We start from the raw sequence: 21,677 nt of genomic DNA, 5'->3' as shown, positions 1-21,677 counted from the left end.
AATATTCCGTACAGCATGCTTCAGCACAAAAAAAACCCTAGATATTTTCTATCAAATAAAGGGTGCTCAGTCAGTTCTTTGCCCAGCACAGGTTGTCTGGCCTCCAGTTACCACTGCAGATGGGCCTGGTATCCCATACACTATGCATCATATCTGACAGCCCCATCGGGGTGTCTCAAAAACCATGGGTCATCTCTAGTAAGATCTCTAAATGTCTATGTTAAGGTATCTCTGTCTACCTGTGGTGCAAATGTCACATTTACTCTATTAGGATATAATGAATAATAGCCTCTGAACAATTTTGAAGTGTGTCTACTCATTCCTGATAAAGTCACTTTTGATTTTTCTGGGAGTTTGTTTTCAATCATACATCAAAAAAAAAATACTGCATGAGCTTTCCCAATGACCTAACAGTTCTCCAACTGTGCATATACATTAGCACCAATATAATTTAATGTCAGACATACTAAATTTGACAGAAATAGGGAAAAACATGGACATTAAGCAGCCATTCCTTCACATATTCCTGTCAAAACCTATCTAAATTAATGATGGCCTAAACTTAGCTCTCAGCCAGCATCACTGCTGAAACCAAAACTTTCTATCCATTTGCCTCACCGCCAAATTTTAGCTTTCTCATTGTCTAGCTGAGCTCCATGCTTGGAGACAGGCCAACAGCACAACCCAGAATGCATTTCCATGGGGATGCTACTGATGCTCTGAGGAGACCTTCTTGTGGCCTTACAGTATCTGAAGGGGGCTACAAAAAGGTGGGGAGGGACTTTGCAGGGTGCCAGGTAGTGATAGGTCTAGTGGGAATGGAGCAAAACTAGAAGTGGGGAGATTCAGATTGGATGTGAGGAAGAAATTCTTCCCCTAGAGGGTGGTGAGACACTGGAACAGGTTGCCCAGGGAGTTGGTGGAAGCCTCATCCCTGGAGGTTTTTGCAGCCAGGCTAGATGTGGCTGTGAGCAACCTGCTGTAGTGTGAGGTGTCCCTGCCCATGGCAGGGGGTTTGGAACTGGCTGACCCTTGAGGTCCCGTCCAACCCTGACAGTTCTGTGATTCTCTTCAAAGAAAAAAAAAGGGGGGGGGGGGGGGGGGGGGGACGGGGACGGGGAAGGGAAGAGAACACATTTGAAGATACTGAAGTACCTGTTTCATTCTTCAGTATATTTACTCTAATTACTTGTCAGGAGTTTGAGGATCTTTCTGGTCACTCTGCTCACAGTGGATATCCAAAGAGCGGATATCCAAAGAGAGCTGCCCACCATGCAGGAAGACTGCTCATCCTATGAAGTGTGGTCTGCACAGCACAAGCCATGTAGCCATAGCTTTTACATGTGTAATCTGTACTTTGAACTAAGATGCATCTGTGGTCTAACAGAAAAACTCAAAAGCTTAATGAAGGACATCCTTAAATAAATCAAAAGGAATGCACATTTATCTAACTTAGCTTTGCCTTAATTTTGTTCCTTTCCGTCAGGAAGGAAAAATCCCAGCATTGAAATAGACTAGACATGGAATGGAATGGAATGGAATGGAATGGAATGGAATGGAATGGAGTAGAGTAGAGTAGAGTAGAGTAGAGTAGAGTAGAGTAGAGTAGAGTAGAGTAGAGTAGAGTAGAGTAGAGTAGAGTAGAGTAGAGTAGAGTAGAGTAGAGTAGAGTAGAATAGAATAGGTTGGAAAAGACCTTCAAGATCATCGAGTTCAACCTATCATCCAACACATCTAATCAACTAAACCATGGCACTAATAGGAGCAGTTCGTCTACAATGGGTTTAGTCAGACATGCAGTGTTGGGTAATAGGTTGGACTTCATGATCTCCAAGGTCTTTTCCAACATTATTCATTTTATGATTCTATGTTACTTACAGAGCACAAAGAAATATATTGTTCTTGAATGAAACTCAGATCTGTGATGTGAAAGTTATGGTATGGAAGGAGGTAAACCACTAGGTACCAAACAAGAAAAAAAGTAGCATAGAAATAGGAAATGAAAATATGTGTTTCTTAATAATGCATATAGCTTTCTCTTTCATAGCTAGACTTTGTACTGTCTCCCTTTGGCATCCAGGGTTCATACATTTTACAATGGTCATGTCAGTGAAAATAAGAAAGAAAAAATAATTCAAGAGAAAGTAAATGAGCTGGAGATAACCATCTGACTATTTTAGATTAAAAACCACAAAAAGTGATCTTCATTACAGATATTCATAAGAGTCTAGATATTCCTTAGTATATAATTTCTAACATTTATCCCTAATGCTTTCTCATAAATGGTTTGCAGCTTCATTTTTCCTCTCCAATGTACTTTTTTCTGTTACTTAAAAATAATATCCTCTCCATGATATGCTACTCAGAGACATAACTAAAAAGAGCATGTACATGTCACATTATCCAGGCAGCAGAGTAGAGTACATAGCATTGTCTTAGCTTTCAAGAAACTCATCCAACATTCACAGAAATTGTTCTCAAAGCCACACTTGAAAATCAAAATAGAAAAAAAAGGAAAGAAGTAGGTACAGAGAGGGTTGATGAGATTAACAATGCAGCTCCGGGGTGGCTCCATTCCCTGTATTAATAGGAGGGTTTGTCTACTTGCCATCTCACTTTCCTGCAGTTCTGGGCAAACATATGCCACCTCTGCCCACCTGAGCTACTGCTGGACACAAATTTTTGTTCACTACATTGGTTGTCACAGAATCACAGTATGTTAGAAGTTGGAGAGGACCTGTAGAGAACATTGAGTCCAACCCCCCTGCCAAAAGCAGAATCACCCAGGGCAGTCTGCACAGGAATGCGTCCAGGTGGGTTTGGAAAGTCTCCACAACCTCTCTGGGCAGCCTGTTCTAGTGCTCTGTCACCCTCACTGTAAGGAAGTTTCTCCCCATGTTGAAATGAAATCTCTATGTTCAAGTTTGTATCCATTGTTCCTTGCCTTATTACTGTGACCACTGAAAAGAGATTGGCCCTCTCCACTTGACACCCACCCCTCAGATATTTATACACATTAATGAGATCCCCTTTCAGTCTTCTTCTTTCAAGACTACACAGCCCCAGGGATCTCAGTCTCTCTTCATAGGGGAGATGCTCAAGAATCCTAATCATCCTCATGGCTCCCTGTTGGACTCTCTCTGGCAGATCCTTGTCTCTCTTGAATCGGGGAGCCCAAAACTGACCACAGCATGCCAGGTGTGGTCTCACCAGGGCAGAGTAGAGGGGAAGAACCTCCCTAGACCTGCAGGACACACTTTTCTTGAGGTGCCCCAGGATACCATTGGCCCTCTTGACCACAAGGGCACTTTGCTGTCCCATGGAGAACTTGCTGTCCACTAGGACTCCAAGGTCTTTCTCCATGGAGCTGGTATATGTCTATAGGCTAGAGAAGACTGGAGTGTAGAAGAGGGGGAAAAAAAAAAAGACAAGTTTCACAGCAACTTTTATCGAAGCATGTGCATTTCCTATACATTAATAGTGTAACTAAATAAATTCCCATACCAATTAACTGGCTTTTAGTATTTCTGTAATTACAGCAGTATTAGTAAGAACCCAAACACTGTTGTGCTATAATCTGGGTATTTAAAGAAGCCTGTGCTCTACCTGTCTTTAAAGGCAAAGGAAACCAATAATAAAATTAAATGTAGAAATACCTCAAGCACTAAAGAAGTACCTATGCTGAGCTTTCCCAGGGCTTTAACCACTACCTTCTATTCTTTCATTCTGTCAAGACTTCAGCCCTGTAGCAAAGAACTATTCCACACCAGGTCTTTAAGCTACCAGACATTAATTTTAAAGTAAATGGCACAAATGAAGCAGTATGTGATCTCTTTTTTCTGGTTACCCTCATTGGTATACACATCTGTCTGGGTTTTAAGCATCTATTAAAGGGGACAAGATTCTAGTTTGTGGAATTTTTATCTCCTGGAGGAGGACTTAAATTACATAGTTGTATTTTATAACCATGGTGGTCAGAAATGTTTTGGGAACAATGCTATCTCACTGGAAATGGACTATTCAGTCCGGTTATAAGTAATGTTTGTGAGTTTATTCTGGTTTGCAATAACGGTTTGGTTTCACTCACATAACTCTCACAAGCACATCAGATGCCTGAATGAAATGAACCACATTCTCCAATGGGAATGCAGAGAGTCCATGAATTTTGACTTTTTTACATTTTTTTTTTTTTTTTTGTGAAGGAACATCCATGGTGGCGGCTGTGGGAATATGTTTTGTAGAGATGTGGCAGATGGTAGATACAGAAATGGTCCTTTTGCTCTATCATGGTCTAATTCAACAAAATAAAACCAGGTAGAGTACAAAATTAAAACCAAAGTCACGTCTACAAAACCAGAACCATATATCCTAGCAGTCACCACACTTGTTGGTTTTCCCCCCAGAAATATGAACACTCCTATGCTAGGTACTGCCTCAGAACTATTATTGAATATTGCTCATTGGACACCTCTTTGCACAGAGCCGCATGTTTGTGTGTCTCAGTGCTGTACACAAGTTATTCACCTAATCATCTCAGTCTCTAATGTTCTGCTTTATTAATAAACTTCCAAAGATAAAAATGTTGCTGACATTTTCCTGTCAAAATTGGCTGTTCTGTTCAGTTGTTTCATCTACTTCAGAGAGCCATCCAATCCCTCTTGCACCTTGATGAGTGAACGGCATCCACCTATATTAACCACAAGAAACTACTTAGGTTTACATAAAGCTCTACCATCTGAGTCTAAGGTGATTCAGGGGAACAGCATGTATTTTGTCTGCACTACACAGTCAATGTCTTTGCTGCAGCCAGAAATAGCAAACATTTTAAGAATTATACTAGAAGCATAATGAAACCCAAGCCACAGGCAGTTGAACAACTGTCTCAACTTTCTCCCACAGGAGGCAACTCTTTCAGAAGCTCATTGGACTCTTTTAGCTTATAAAGGTATGCTAAAGAGAACATTTTTTAAAAAAGGACTCTTCCTTTTGTCTTGGCACCAAGTAAAGAATGACCATTGTAACTTCTCCCAGGAAACCAGCACCAGAACAAGAAGGCACAGTCTCAAGCTGTGCCAGGGGACGTTTAGGCTTGAGGTGAGGAGAAAGTTCTTCACAGAAAGAGTTAATGGCCATTGGAATGTGCTGCCCAGGTTGGTGGTGGAGTCACAGTCCTTGGAGGTGTTCAAAAAGGGATTGGACGTGACACTTGAAGCCACGGTTTAGTTAGTCATGAGGTGTTGGGTGACAGGTTGGACTTGATGATCTCCGAGGTCTTTTCCAACCTTATTGATTCTATGATTCTGCATGGTCAAGTCCCAGTATAATTTATTTTTTTTTTAACTAATATCAATTATCTTAAAGTGATATTTGTGTGAAATATTAAATCTCCAGTTCAGTTGTTCAACACTAGTATTAGAACTGCACTTATTAGAACTGCATTAATTCCTTGTAGAGAAAAGCATTCTGTAGTTTCTTCAGTTCCTTTTATCCAAGACTGTAGGGCAGCTTTCTCAGTGTCAACAGAACTTGAAATTGCAAAGGCATTCTGCTGAACTGGCTTTGTCTAGGGTCTGCTCCACAGAACAGCTATCAACTGCATACATACTCAGCATTACTGACATGTTTTGATGCCTTTTCCTAACAATATCCAAGATATTAGCTTCAAAAAGAAAGTACATTTTTCAGGAATATTAATCATGAAAATGTGAGCTGAACAGATACCAGATTAATTATCACTCTGACAATACAGTTAAATCGCAGATACATTTGTCCCAGTAACATCTTGTGTCTCCTAAAAGCAAGATTTCCTCATGTAAAACATGATAATGTACCTTCAGGGCAATTAACTCCAAGAGATGCCACTGCTATAATTCATTCCTCGTTAATCAGTTTCTCTTATTATGAATTATAAGTCACTTGCTCATTTTACTTTTGCATATTCAGCAGCTCTTGCCACCACTACCTGGTTGCAAGTAGCCCAATCTGGAGGCATTTCCACATCCCCTGAACCAACCAGTCACACAATGAGACAAGGAGGAGCAGGGCCAGGTATGGGGACTGGCAGACAAGGTGCCCCCTGCTTTCAGCAGGCACAGTGAGCCATGCTGCTCATGGAAGTGCATTTAGGCAGCATATCTCTTGTAATCAGCTGCACAACAGAATCACTTTGGGACTTGATACTTATTACGCAATAACAAAACAGCTGTCTCTAAATGGCTGTAATATGCCCAGCTAAGAGGTGTAATATAAATATAAACCCCGCCAAAATAACCATGTAGGTATTACACTTGCATGTGTTCAATCTGGCATTACACATCCAAAGTACACAAAGCTCTGAAGAAAGACATCTCAAAAAGAGTGTCAGAAATCATCAGCAGATTCGTTTTTCTGACTCTCAGAACAACATGTTCTTTCGCATCCATTACTGCACATAGTACTACAGTGTACTTGTAAAAGAGGGATCGATACAGAAACTCAGTAGTACAAATGTTGCTAGGGCAGAGCTGAGGACACCAACAGGAAGACTTATACTCAGTCTCTTGAGAAGCAAAAAGATCAAACTGCATTCAAAACCAGGTCAGCCATTTCTACCTACGCCTGACAGCAATACCATTCAATACATCTCTGAGACTCCTGAGCCATTATGAAGAGTATGCTCCCATCTTTCCATGTAGGAGAGGGGTTTGGGTTGTGGGTTTTGGTTTGGGGGTTGGTTGCTTGTTTGTTTGGGTGGGTTGTTTTTTTTTGTCCTGTCACTTGTCAAATTTGACCAGAGAGCTATGGCTGTATTTACTGTAGAAAGACTTTTATATTTTCCCCCATCTCACAGAAATTATTAGAAATTATCACCTTTTTGAATGTAGCTACTCTTTCATGAATGCACTTTTCTATAGTTATTGGGTGGACTAGGAAAAAACCTCTAATGCCAGGCAGACTTCTCTTCAGACAGCTCTTTTGGCATTTCTGTAGCCCTCTGCATTCTTTCCAAAGTTTAAACTACAGGTCTAGGGATTGTTTTCTAGCAATGCACCTTTTAATAACATATGCAGCAGTAATACCACTTCCCTACAAAAATTCATTGATCCCCTGCTTGCACATCCTAGAATTGTGTCAGCCCTATGTATCACTGCCTCACAAAAGGACTTTACATACAATTGCTGTCACACAACAACTGTTGATGCTTCAGCACTTTCTAGGAACACTTACGTCAAGTCAGTGTAACCTGTTCATTGAACTTGTGGATATACAGTTCTTAAAACTAAGGCAATTGTGTTTTTTCATTTTCTGTAAGTAAAGGAAAACCCCCAACAGTTGTTTTCTTCAATACATCTTATTCATAACAATGCACAATGCATCAGCAATTGGCTCAGACCTTCGTAAAAAGCCACTGCTCACCAGGCTGAAGAGTTACTCTTAACACCTTCATCTCTAACTGAACAGGTTTTGCTTCTTAAAACAGTGAGAGATAGGTTAAGAGCTCACTACCATTTAAAGAACTTCTTTCTTCTTGGTCACACACCTTCACAGAACAACTTCTGATGTTTGTTTGCCTGGCATGCCAGTTCAACTCACTAAAACCTTTTCTCACTTGAGTACTCTCATGTTTTCCTCTTTTCATGAATATGGCCTACATTTAGTGTCCTGTCTCAAGGAACATGATAAATGGGTTCAAATTCTCTTTAGGCTGTGAACCTGATGCTGTGTGAGCACCTTTAGCCTGAAGCTAGTAAAATGAAAAGATGTGTTATAGAGAGTGCAATAATGCGTCATGACAAGGTTAATTCTGTTTTGACAGACACGAGTGACAGCTCTGTCACTAGGTGCCAAGATTAAGCTGAATGATGATTCAGATGAGTCAAAGTTGTTTAAGTTGTTTATAAATATCAAAAATACAATTGCCTCTTGAATTTCCACAAGAAATGAATGTGCTATTTCTTGTGAAGTTTTAGGCTTAGTCTTAAGCTAGATCCATATTGTTCAATTCCAAAGAAAGACATCCAAAATGAAACACCATTTGTCCAAACTGAGTCAGTAGTCTGGGCTATTCATATGTAGTGAAGAGAACAGGCTCTTTAAGGATGAAATTCATCTCATACAGTAAATGCCTTAAAAATGTAAATGGATCAGTCTAGAAACACTCATTTCCTTCCACTGACTATAAAAGGAATGTAGATGACTAGGTCAGATGTTGTTATCTACACTGCAGATGAATCACATTTTTATTGACTTGACTGGAGTCTGGACTAGAGCTTAACAAAGAGAATATCGTGAGGCCAAGGGACATAAGCACTTAATTTTAAAACCAGGAATTTTAAATGTACAGTCTAAATGACTGAGATTCCTGGTTGGACAGGCATTTTTGCTGGAAACACTGAGATTCAGAAGCTGCTGCATACTGAAGAAGACAATGGCAAGTTAACTGTTGAACACTGTTGAAATTTTGCCTTCCAAAAAGACTAAAATCAGAAGACTTTAAAAGTGCTCTGAGTAATCATAGAGAATAATGAAGAGGAGGGAATTTAAGGCAAGCTAGTACAGCTAAAGCTGAACTTCAGAGACAGACCGCCTACTTAAGATTACAGCACACAGCATGTTCCAGTGACTTTCTGACACTTCATCTATCTTACTGTATGAACTGCTTCCAGGAGCAGATCTACTCTTCTAAAACTCCCACTTCTGTCTCTACTTGTCTTTCACTTCCATCCCTATTTGATGTATTCAAAACTCTCAGAAAGTATTTCAGGAGACAAAAGCCATTTGAGCAACTGACAGTCATTCTGGTTATCTGGATTTTAATATCAAAATTAAGCATTATTGGGGATTAGTGGATATCTGAGCAGACTTTTTAATTTTCACTTGCGTACAACAAATTTTCCTGGTAGTAACTTGTAAAAAAAAAAAAGAAAGCAAAAGATGCTTTATTTATTAAATATTAATGTAAAGTCTTAAGCAAACTGCTTTTATGAACAATGTAACTGTATTAAGAAAAATGTAAACAGGACTACAGATATAAGGTGATATTCAGCATGCCCACTTCCTGGAATATGGAGGTTTCTTTTCACAGTATACATACTAAATATGCTTTGATTAATTATTTTTCACTTTAGACCACAGGAAAAGGCATAAATCATATCATTACAGATGCCTATCAAAAGATAAATCAAACACCCCTGCTGATACACAGTTTTGGTTGTTGAGAGGAAAAGGGGCTTTTCAACATTTGCAACTGCTCTGTCTTCATCCTAGACTCTGGTAAAATTCGCCAGGCTTGGCTGCTATCAGCTCTTGGTCTCAAACTGCTGCAACCAAGACAAGTGATGACTACTGAATTATCTGCTCCCTCCTTTATCTAAAACATGGCAGGGTACTGCTACCTTTTCCATGAAAAGCATTATACAAATCCTACACAAGATCTTGTTTGCTTGTTGGTGTTGATACCTATAGTGAATCAGTTGTGTGAAGGAAGATTTCAGTGTCTTATGTTTCATAGTAAATATATTAAACTGTTTAAGTTTTCAAAGTGCTTTAGCTATGGTCCTAAAGATTTTACCATAGCCTTTATCACTCAGTAGATTTCAGTATATAACTTTATTTTAATTTCAAAAGCTATCCTTAGGTATAATGAGGTACCTCACTGAATGACAAAATGTTTCCTTAAAAGAGAGTTTAAAAAACATACTTGGAAATAGGTTTTTCCATTACACTAATTTCTACTATTTGACCTCTAGACAGGTTCCTCTAATGTAATCTGCATCCATAGAGGCTGAACAGACCATTGTAAATGTAACTTGAAAAAAAAAGACAATACAAGAAATTCACGACCTCTTCTTGAACAAATGTTATCAATTATGTTATGTCTGTCTGTAACACACAAGACACTCGTGTACAGCAAAATGCTGAATACCTGCAACAGCCAAGAGAATCTGGACATATCTGAAGAATGAGGTTTTCTTTTCTGTAGACAAAATGAATATGCTTGTTTAGGCTACAAAGATGAGAGCAATGGAACGATGAAATAAAACATACATTCCTGATGACTGAGGAAAGAAAGTTTGCCATAGTACTGTGCCATATAACCTGGCACATAGAGTTGTACTTGATAAGAATAGGAATGGATTTAATGTGTTAAAGGAATCCATGAGTTTGCCCTTGTTTCCTTACATCTTTTCCAAAGTTAGTCTATAGTGAAATAGCTTCAGTATGAAATAAACTCAGGATATCATAAAATTCAAACATTCTTAAGATAATATCATAATAATAATATAGATAATGAAACGCTCTAAACAAGATTAAACCCTCAGTGTGCTATGCACAGTTATACAGTCAAGAGAGCATCTTATCCAGAAATCTTACTGTCTGGATAAGAGAGAGTAGTATGAGAAAAGTGAGATTAAAGACCAGATTGATTCTAGTAAGTAGTGTGAAGAACTACATTGTCACCTGTCTCTGAGGAAACATTCCAAATCATAGTGGCACAGTCATATGACATTTCTTCAAGAATTCAGAAACAAGTAACCCAAGGAAACTAAGTGCAGTTTAGAAAATGCTCCAAGCTGAGAACAGTTAGACACTAGGGGAGTGCACACAGTTAACATTATGTGTGCTTGTCCTACTCTTACTTTTTCCTAGTTGAGGCAAAAAATGAGCTAGACAGACCTAATCCTGAAATGCAAAATGATGAAGAAAAGCCATGCAGGGTAATGGCATTTGAAGTGTTCTATTAGTTTCCCAGCTGTCAGTATAAGTCATGTAGATTGTGTGTTACAGACACCCTCAGTGCTTTTCCAGAAAACAAAATGGTGATCCTGCAAACTGTTGAGCGTTGCGTTGCGCGAATGGGAACATTCATGGGATAACTGCTCTCTGTTGGTATCTGTTTAAGGGCACTAGTAAAGCTCATTGTATAAGGAAAGTTATAAAAATCCTTGAAAATTTACAAAAAAGGGGCACAAGATGAAACTCTTTAGTTGAAAGTGATCAAATAGATATTATTATCTGCTTCAGAGCTAAGTGTTAATGAAATGCCGGTAAAAATGTACTCACAACACACCTGCCACAGTGCTGTCTATAAGTATAAAAGCTATGAGCATAGCAAGGGCAATAAAAAAGGGCTGCCCACCCCACATGCCTCACAAAGGGGTTTAATCCTGCCCAAGTACCCAGCTCATGTCCTCCCGCCTGCTGCCACCATAGCTGCTGCCCTCAGGTCAGAAAACAGCAGGATCTGTAATGAGCGAAGGGATGTAGTTGTAAACTACCCTTTATAGCATAGTCTTTGTGAACTCAGGGATTGCCAGGATTACATCTAGGCATTGATGTCATGCCCTACAGCTAGGAAAACCATTTAAAACATTATAAGTAGTAGGCCACTGCACAGTAACCAACGTATTCATTCCATCAAGAAGAAATTAGACTTTTTATAGTAGAGAGAACTGATGCATGTAGACGAACAGGAGTTAAATTAGAGGGAAATAATATGTTGCTTAAAAAAAAAATACAATAAGAAATTCTCAAACTTCCAGTAAAACCTGAACTCTGCTAGCTGCAATCAAAGGAAATTATTTATCCTCTGATGTATTCAAAACCAGGACATTTTCTTAAATGACAAAATTTCAAGTAAAATGTTGTAGCGTCATTGGAATGATAAATACACATTTATAAGTAAAATATGTATGTGAACTGAAAGTAATGCACCTGACTACAAACAACTGCTGACTACAAACAAACTCTTCAACATCAAATTCAACATCTTTGTCAGTGACAAGGACAGTGGCATTGAGTGCACCCTCAGCAAGTTTGCTGATGACACCAAGCTGTGTGGTGCAGCAGACACGCTGGAGGGAAGGGAGGCCATCCAGAGGGACCTTGACAGGCTGGAGAGGTGGGCACAAGCCAACCTCATGAAGTTCAATAAGAGCAAGTGCAGGGTCCTGCATCTGGGTCGAGGCAATCCCAGGCACAAATACAGGCTGGGCAGTGACTGGCTGGAAAGTAGCCCTGAGGAGAGAGACTTGGGGGTGCTGGTGGACAAAAAGCTCAACATGAGCTCTCAATGTGCACTTGCAGCCCGCAAAGCCAATCAGATCCTGGGCTGCATCAGGAGAAGTGTGGCTAGCAGGTCAAGGGAGGTGATCCTCCCCCTCTACTCAGCCCTGGTGAGACCCCACCTGGAGTACTGTGTCCAGGTCTGGAGCCCCTATTACAAGAGGGATCTGGAGGTGCTGGAACGTGTCCAGAGAAGGGCCACAAGGATGATCAGAGGGCTGGAGCACCTCTCCTATGAGGGCAGACTGAAGGAGTTGGGGCTGTTCAGTCTGCAGAAGAGAAGGCTCCGAGGTGACCTCATTGTGGCCTTCCAGTATCTGAAGGGGGCCTACAGGAAGGCTGGGGAAGGACTTCTCAGGATCTCAGGTAGTGATAGGACTAGGGGGAATGGAATGAAGCTGGAGGTGGGGAGATTCAGGCTAGATGTGAGGAGGAGGTTCTTCCCCATGAGAGTGGTGAAACCCTGGAATGTGTTGTCCAGGGAGGTGGTCGAGGCCCCGTCCCTGGGGGTGTTTAAGAGCAGGCTGGATGAGGCTCTGTCCAGCCTGATCTAGTGTAGGGTGTCCCTGCCCCTGGCGGGGGGGTTGGAAGTAGATGATCCTTGTGGTCCCTTCCAACCCTGAATGAAACTATGAAACTATGAAACTATGAAACTGCTGAAGATATTGTGGCGAAATACACGTAGGGATATTCAAATAATTCAATCCAATATCATGTATGATATGAAACATTTATTTTCATACCACTATAAAATGATCAGAGGTATCTTGACTGTAAATACTCAGTTATTTAGTATTTTTCTTTACATACCTGCATTCCCTGTAGAAACAAAGCAGGATGATATTTGCTTCAAAAATTAACAACTTCATTCTACTATCTAGAATAATGCTCAGAAAATTTTTGTCCTGTAAGTCGGATGCAATCATGCATATACAGTTAATCTAGTAATACATTTAACCTAATTTTATATGTAGCCATAATAAAATCACAGTACCTTTGACTAGACCGCAACAAAGTTTGCTGCAGTTTAAGTTGCAGCATATATTTCATACATAAACAGACTTGACCTATGCTCTAAGCAGCTGTAAGCTCATCTGACTTCTGAGCAAAGATTTTTTTTTTGAAGTAGCATTTCTTCCCCTTTGAAAATGTTCTTACCTCTTCCTTTGTCTTTTTTGATATGACTCTTAGCCAGTCTCCAATCATGCTGAGTACAGCTGCAAAGTAAGCAAGCCCAACAAGGATCCAGAACCACACCACTGGCTTGTAAAAATCTAGGTACTCAATATCTGATCCTCCTAAAAAAAAAAATATATAGTCGAAATTAAATCACATTTAATAATTATAGATACAAAACTGCTTTAAAATTCTTTCCATAAAAGAAAACCCAAGCAGTTTCTTACAACTTCTATTTCCTTACCCATGCAAAAATTCATAGAGAAAGAATTTCTTGAATTTATCTAAACAACCACCTAAATACATCCACTCTTGACAGCACAGTTTGGAGAATGTGAATTTTACATAATGATTGCTGATCATTCCTAATAATTAAAAAAAGAACACAAACTGATTCAAATTCTGATAGATCATTATTTTAAGCAATGTCCTTGAGGTTACTGGGGACAACCTGAATGAAAGGAATTCCCACCTGCTCCAAATAACAATGCTGTGCCGAGTTTTAAGTACTGATCTGGATTATGTAATGTGTTCACATCCTGAGAAATCTGATTTTGCAAGACCTGTGAAACCCATCTCAGTACTTACATTAATTCATTAGCCCTAATAAAGAAGAATATCACATGCTTTAACAAATGTCCGTGTTGGACAGGCAAACATTAACATCTCCATCTAGAGAAGGAAATCAGGGTGCAAGACCTTGAGCTGAACTGAGCATACTCAGAAAAAGGTAGACAATAGACATGTCAGCTGAAGGCAGCCTTTTTGAACTGGTGCACTGCTTCCTTTATTTCAGCGTTAAAGTATAAACTGATAAATTTTAGCTATGTCTGTAATGGAGTTTTCAGGTACAATACAGCTAGAGAGAATAGATGCCTTGTATCTAAACACCACTCCTCCCCCCCCCCCCCCAAAAAAAAAAGCAAACCCAAAAAAAAAGAAATTATGTTCATCCAGAGCTCTTGAAAACACAAAATAACTCACATTTCACATTTTGCAGTACAATAAAATAGAAGCCTGGAACTTGCAATTCATCTGTTTTAGAACAAATAAAATCACGCTCCTAGTCTGGGTTGCTGCAAAGAGAAGCTTGATGTATCAGGCCACAGCTGAAGAGATTCCAGAGTGAAATATTTTGAGGCCCATGACAGTAGCCTATATGGGTAAATAATATGTTGCTTTGTGTATCTGCATCCTCTTGAAATAGTTAAAAAATATATACGGCCCCAAAATATCAAGCACCTTGTTGCAGTAACAAGATTAACTCTCGTGAAGACTAACAAATTTTCCTAGCTGTTATTATCTAATCATCACAGAGATTATGTGCAAATAAAGATTTTGCTCCTCTTTATCTTTGTATGGAAGCCTTTGTAGACAGAAATTTTGTTAGACTTATATCATTAAGCCTTTTTTATTAATAAAATCTGTTGAGCTGTAGCAGTTTATTCAATTATCCAAAAGATGAATCCACGTTGCAAAAATGGGTATGCTTCTACACTCTTGCATAGTCACAAGTAAGGCAGAAGACGGGGCTCTGTCTGGACAGAAGACAGCAAACCACCAAAGGGTTGAGTTTGTCACTGCCCAAGACAGGCAAAATATCAGAAATGAAGCTGCTTGTTAACATCATCCACCTCATGTCAATCCAATCAAACAGAATTTAAAGAATGATTCACACAAGATTTGTTGTTGTTCCAAAATGGTTGATTACCTCCATCCATTCTATCAGAAACTAGAAAGGAACTATGCTCAGTGGTTCATCTTCTTCTCCAGCTGTTCATAACAATATACAAGAAAGTATCATAAAAAGCACCCACTTGGTTTCTAATTTTTGTTATGTTACGTTTATAAACTGAAACATAAGTCTGCCAGTCGGCAGGGAACATTTCCTTTACAGTTTATATCTAACTCATTTACAGCAAGGTTAATTACCAGGGCAGGAGTTAGGACACATTCATATTCAGTCAAGAGCTGGCCAGGAGATGGCTCCATCTAGCTATGCCCAAAGGACTTCCTAAAGCTTTCTTTCCTAAATTAGAAAGGGACAGCCAACAACCCTCTATAAAAAGGCTTAAGAGCTAAAATTTTATTAGCTAGGTTCTGAATTTCATTGACTCCTCAGATGAGGTCTCAGTTTGATGGAACAGTAGGAAGAGAAAGACATGGCTAACAATGTTTGTCCTGAGATAACTACCGTCTTCTGTAATGAATTAACATCACATAATTGTTTTGGTTGGAAAAGACCATTAAGATCATTGAGTATAATTGTTACCTAACTCCTACAAAGTCTGGTGTTAAACCAAGGCCCTTAGCACCAGATCTCTGCATCATTTAAACACCTCCAGGGAAGGGAATTCAACCATCTCACTGATCATGGAGTACCATAATGCATTTAACTAGGAATATGATTAAATAGGATTTCACTGGTAGGAAAACACAATCAAAAGTCAACTGTACTGATTTTAAAGTAAATGGAATTCATTAACTACTGACTTACAATTCATAGAAATGGATATCAATGTATTTGGATATGAGTATGTATAGATAAATATTTCTATACTGAAGTTTATGAGATAATTCATCTAATGATTTTACTGCCAACACTGTAAAAAGTGTAACTACATGATACATTTGTATGGATTTTCCATAGCATAATTTTGACTTAATAATGCTATCATGTTTAAGCTGCAAAGTAGATTATTTTAGAAAGCCCTTTAGGAAGCAAAATGCTGAGAAGGCAGAAGATAAATTGTGTTGTTTGTTTGGCAAACCCAGTTTTGTAGGCCAAAGGACAAAACCTTTTTTCAGCTTTGTTTGACCTCAGTCTCAATAGGTTACAACCACAACAAAGAATAAATATATCTCCCAGCTGGAGTGCCCTTAATCTTCAACTAGAAGCCTTGCTGACATAATCTTTTACCAAGAGCAGCCACAGTTTATAGCTGAGATGTTTTGTGGTGCAAATCTTGTTCAAAGACCCTTGAAATCTATGAGAAATCAAAGAGTATGTCTAAGTCTTCATCACAGGCTAGTGTATTGCTGCTGATACCATCGCTATATCTGCCAAACAAATTGTTTTTGAAACACTTGGATTACAAACTCTGTGGCCAGCAGGAACAGGGAGGTGATCATCCCTCTATACTTGGCACTGGTGTGACCACACCTCAAATATTATGTTCAGTTCTGGGCCACTCACTGTCAGAATGACATAGAAGTGCTGGAGCATAATCAGAGAAAGGGCAGAAGGTTCACGAAGGGCCTAGAACAGGTGTCCTATAAGGAATGGCTGAGGGAGTTGGGGGTGTTCAGCCTGGAGAAAAGGAGGATGAGGAGAGACCTCATCCTAACTACCTGCAAGGTTAGAGCAAGGAGAAGGACAGCCTGGTGGCAAGTGATAGGACTAGAGGAAATGGATGGAGGCTGTGCCAGGGGAGGTTTAGGCTGCATACTAGGAAATATTGCTTCACTGAAAGGGTTATCAAACATTGGAATGGTCGGTCTGTGGCAGTGATGGAGTCACCATCTCTGGAAGTGTTTAGCAGCCGGTGGACCTGGTGCACAGAGACATGGTTTAGTGGTGAGCGTTCAGTGATGGGTCAAAGGTTGAACTAGATGATCTTCAAGGTCTCTTCCAACCAAAGATATCCCGTGATTCTGTAAATTATTTGGGAGTTTCAGCACTTTGGAAGGTATAGGTTATTCTTGGCCCCAAACACATATTCCTTACTGAGGTGAAAAGCTCTATGTTTTAATGAAGAATGGCATTAGAGAAGATTTCAGGCACACATTATGACAGATTCTGGTCCCCATTAAAGGGATTAGGTTTTCCAAATAAATGTACTTGATTTTTAAAAGTTTGTTTTATTTATAAAGCAAGTACACTTTAAAGAAATTATTTTATTATTGCCATTCTGTTCACCATTCCTTCTACAGTTAACCAACTCAAAATAGAAACATGCAATTATTTCTGGAAAGTTGACTGGTTTTGTTTGCATTTTTATTTCAAAAGTAGAAGCCAAAAATAGAATGTGCTACTGGCATTGACTACTTTAACTCCCGACCAGTATAGATTTCTGGGTTGTTCAGAAGCTGGCCCTTCAAACCAGGAAATGCCTTTAGTAATTTTTGTCTGCAATACAAATTATTCTAGGTATAGGTATATGATGGAATTCAAACATATTTTTAATTGTAGAGTAACAAATGGCTGTCCTTCATGCCCACTGTGACAAACCTGGCCAAAAGACTTAATCCAGAAACATCATTTGTCCTTGTTTGAAGAAATACTCTGGTTCAGCCATGCAGTTTGAAAGAGGACTCCAAGGACTGCAAATGGGGCCAGGGAAAAGCTAGCTTATGTGGAGATGTGGGAAAGAACCGTGCCTGGGACAAGATCTTGTTGCACTACCTCGAAGAGACAATATAAGTAGGCCATACAAGTCACTTGATGCCAGTCAGTGAAAAAAATGAATAGCTACTTCAGAATACAAAGCACAGCTTATAAAACACTCTGTACACGATGTCCTATAGAGAAATTGAGCAAGGCATCACATGCTGACTTGAACTTAAAAGTAGGCTGCGTGGTTCACACCAGACAGACCCTATTATGGACGTGAAGTCTTGTGGTGGAAAAGAGCGCTTTCAAAAGCCAAAAAAAGATACAAAGCCTGTGGGAGAGTGCATGGCTCTCTTATAGGATTCTTGACACCTGCCTCTTGTTCAACATAACAGCAATTTCTTTCTGTTAGAGGTCTTTCTGCCAGGTAAGTAATACCACATGGTGAGAGCGACCACCAGGTGAAGTGTTCCTGTTCAGTGACATTAAATGAGATGAAAAGATCTCTGTACTTTACAAACTGGGTCTCAGGACAAGCAACATAGTGCAGACCCAGATACCTGTATTACAGTGGCAATACATCAAATTCAATTACAGACCAAAAGAGAATGGAAAAAAATAGGCTAAACATCAGAGCTCAATCAATGGGGGTGAAAATGAAAGAAAGAAAAAAGAAAACACACCAAAAAAACCCTCAGCCAAACAAACAAAAAAACCTCATGCAACAGCCATAGGCACAGAAGGAAGATGAGAAGGGACCATGTCAGGTAGATGTCTACTGGAAACACTTCCTTCCAGCAATGTAGGTCACTGACAGCAGCCCAGCACCACTGTCTTCAGCTACCTCTACTTTGCACAGAGTTCAGAGGCAGGAAAGAGGCAACTCAAAAAAGAGAGAGGTGATTACGCTGAATGAGGAGAAGCATGAGACCAGGCTGAAGAAAGCAAGTCTCAGACTCAGAGCACAAAGCTCTGAATTGCTAATCCTCACATCAACACATCACTCACTCAGATCAGCACACTTTCTCAACACAGACAACACGAGAGAAGTGGTGCAACATTTTTAACACTTTTTCAAGGAAAAAAAAGCCAAAGAAGTAGCCCAAGGTTTTTTTTTAGCTAAGTATGTTAAAGTTATTTGCAACCAATCCAGTCTGGGTTAACAGAACCATAAAATTGGACACGTTAGCTACAGTTTGTGCTAAACCTACTCCTTGCACTGCAAAATGCATACAAAGGAAGAATTGCATTTGTAACAAACGAAAGCAAGCACAGAAGCAGGATCCAAGAGCAATAAAGACAATTCAATGGCAGAAACAGAGCTCTGGAAAAACACTTCGAAAGTAAGAAATGCACAAAAAACCTGAGTCATACAACTTCAAAAAGTAGGGCATTTTAAGCAACTCCAGGTGAAAAACAAACAAACAAACAAAACACAACTTATTCAGCAAACTAAGATATTGTACTAATTCTTGCACTTTACTCAATCTGTAAGAATAAAAAGTCTTCCTAAAAAAACAAGTAAAGAATCTTTGGAGAAAAAAATCAAGTATGCAGACACAGGCACCACAGATTTCACTTTCCCACCTCCTGTCTCTAGGCTGCCACATCATCCAAGATGAGGGCAGGCCCCATCACATGTGCTGACACAAGAATTATAAAGGGTAAAACCGAGAAAGAGACCTCACAGCTGAGATGTATCTGTCACAAAATAATATGAAAATGCAGGACATATATCACAGTGCAAAATATTATAAGATACAGAGCTATGAGAAAAACTTACCTGCAACATAGTCACCAAATCCAATGGTAGTTAAAGTGATAACCACAAAGTAAATTGCATCTAGTGTACTCCAGCCTTCTATGTGCTTGAATATAACTGCAGGAAGAGCAACAAACAGCACGCAGCCAAACAGTATGAATATAATTGTTGAAATTATGCGAATCTTTGTCTGACTCACATTCCATTTCTGGAAAGGGAAGGGGAAAGAGAGGAAACCCATCATTAATAAAACTGCGCCACTGTACACAAGCACCTACCACCCACAGTGACACAGCCTAAGTTGCTCGAGAGGACAATGCATTACAGTTCTCACACAGGAAAATCAAAGCAAGGGTTCCAAAGGAAGGTATTCTTGTATTTAAGTTTAGTGCCCATGAAACCACATTTTAGAGTCAGCATAAGAAAAGTCCAGCTCTGTAACCCAAATCACAGTAGTAATTTGGGTTATTGAAACATGAAATACCCTGCTCTGACACATCAGAATCTCCCACTTCTTCTGTAAGTAAATAGAACAAGAGACTGTTCCAGACTGCAACACATAGATCATTGTTTTCATTCAGATATTAAGAAATGGAGGCAAGATGATGCTTTTTATGTTGAAGCATTCTTGTGCAGGGATACATCTATTGCCCAAAAAATTGGAACTCATTATCTCTATGAGCAAAAGGCTGAGAGACACGTTAATGTCAAATCTTCTGTACTTTTAAGAAGGAAAAAATAAAATTCTGTTATTAAAAAAAAACAACCACAGAATGAATGAAAATAAAATGTTCTTATGGCATGTTTTTGCCTTTTTTAGAGAAATCTCAAAGGAAATGGGTGTTATTCACCTGTATCTTGTCTGGACTTGAACTGATGTTCTTAAAAAGCTTTCAAGCTTGTATTTTCCTGTTGCATGAGACTACTCTGCACAGCCCCAGTTTGCCTTCTTCAAAAATAAAGCCATGGCATATACCCTTTCTGCATAGAAAATGTGTCCTGTCCCCAGAATTAGAGCTTGTTGTGGGAAAAAAAAGTTCTTCTAATATTTGCACTGCTGCTGCAAACAGCTGTAAAGTCAGGCTGCTTACTTAGCTGGATATGATGCATTTTACATCCCAAAAGAGAAATAGTACATCAGAAATCATTTGACCACCAGATAATAGCTCTACATATAACATTTTACCAGAGGTTAGTAATGCATCTAAAGAGCTAATTTGATTAAGTTTCGCTATCCAATTTATCCTATGCTCCTAAATTCTCAGAAAATATCCTTTTAGTAACTGTGGTAGTAAAAACACAAAGTTGAACATTTCCATATGTGAAATGGAGACCAAGTTAAGCAAATGAAGCTCTTCTGCTAGAATTCAAGGCATTTGGTTGTTAAGGTCTGGTTATGGCTGAATTTTTTTCAACAGCTACATATGCTTCTAGTCTTTTTGACAGGTGTCTTCCTCTGCTGAAGCTGTGCCACTTTGCATGAATAATTAAACACTGGTATCCAAAGAAAATGAAGGGCTAAACCTCTAGGCTGTGCTAAGCAGTTTAGTCAAAGAAGCTGAAAATACCTTGAGCTAGAACACCCTGCAGCCTAGTGAAGAGACCACAAAGGACCAATATCAGGGAAGCACCAACAGACTCTCTCTCTTTTAGATTGTTCTGCTTCTGTGAATACCCAAAGCCTTAGCCACCTAGAGACCCATACATCTTGAATTGTAGGTGCTTATATGCTGTAATCATCTCCTTAGGTATGATGACTTCTGAGTAGAGATTTTAAGAACTGAGATTTTAGACTCAGACACTAAATGTCTTCTGTGAAACAACTCAAAGCAGCAGCAAGAATTTCCCTGCAGCTCCCTTCTTCAGTCTCTGAGTCATTGATCTCCCGTCACAATCAATATGAAAACCTTCAAAGGGAAGCATCAGAGCAAGCATAGGAGTATTATAAGTGCAAAGTATTTTGGATTTTGTTCATTTTTGCCAACCATAATTATTGCAGGTAACATTGGGCTTCACCCAGTTCTCAATTAGAGGTATTCAGTAACATGTTCAGACTTCATAAAGATCTTCCTACCTTTAGCTATACATCTGGTTACAACAATGAGGTACATTCTGTTTTTCAGACTTCACACTTGTTAAGTTCAATGAACAGCATGAAGAACAAAGAAGGCAGTCAGCATACTCACAACAAAGGTATCTTCTACTTTGGCAATTCCTTTTCCAAAGATTGTCCCTAGTTGATCTCCAACACCAGCCAACAGAAAACCAAACAGGGGAATTCCCAATAAGGCATAGATGATACAGAATATCTTTCCACCTTGTGTGCGTGGAGAGATGTTTCCAAAGCCTAAATTACAAACA

The 21,677-nt window shown here is 39.3% G+C and overlaps 1 protein-coding gene across 3 annotated transcripts in view; it reads right to left on the bottom strand.

Moving 5' to 3' along the window:
• KCNK2 (potassium two pore domain channel subfamily K member 2) overlaps positions 1–21,677 on the bottom strand; it is a 103,438-nt gene that overhangs the window by 6,344 nt on the left and 75,417 nt on the right. For all 3 annotated transcript variants that reach the window (XM_068153463.1, XM_068153465.1, XM_068153464.1), the window contains 3 exons: positions 21,503–21,663; positions 19,338–19,524; positions 13,204–13,343 (listed from right to left, as the gene is read on the bottom strand). In XM_068153463.1, coding sequence (XP_068009564.1) covers positions 13,204–13,343; positions 19,338–19,524; positions 21,503–21,663 — 488 coding nt within the window. The remainder of the gene's footprint in view (positions 1–13,203; positions 13,344–19,337; positions 19,525–21,502; positions 21,664–21,677) is intronic.

Source organism: Melanerpes formicivorus, unplaced genomic scaffold (assembly GCF_026170545.1).
Source record: "Melanerpes formicivorus ecotype bairdi unplaced genomic scaffold, bMelFor1.0.p_v2 SCAF_26, whole genome shotgun sequence".
NCBI classification, from domain to species: domain Eukaryota; kingdom Metazoa; phylum Chordata; class Aves; order Piciformes; family Picidae; genus Melanerpes; species Melanerpes formicivorus.
Note: the sequence above shows the minus strand (reverse complement) of the source record. Positions and strands in the feature narration are given on the sequence as shown.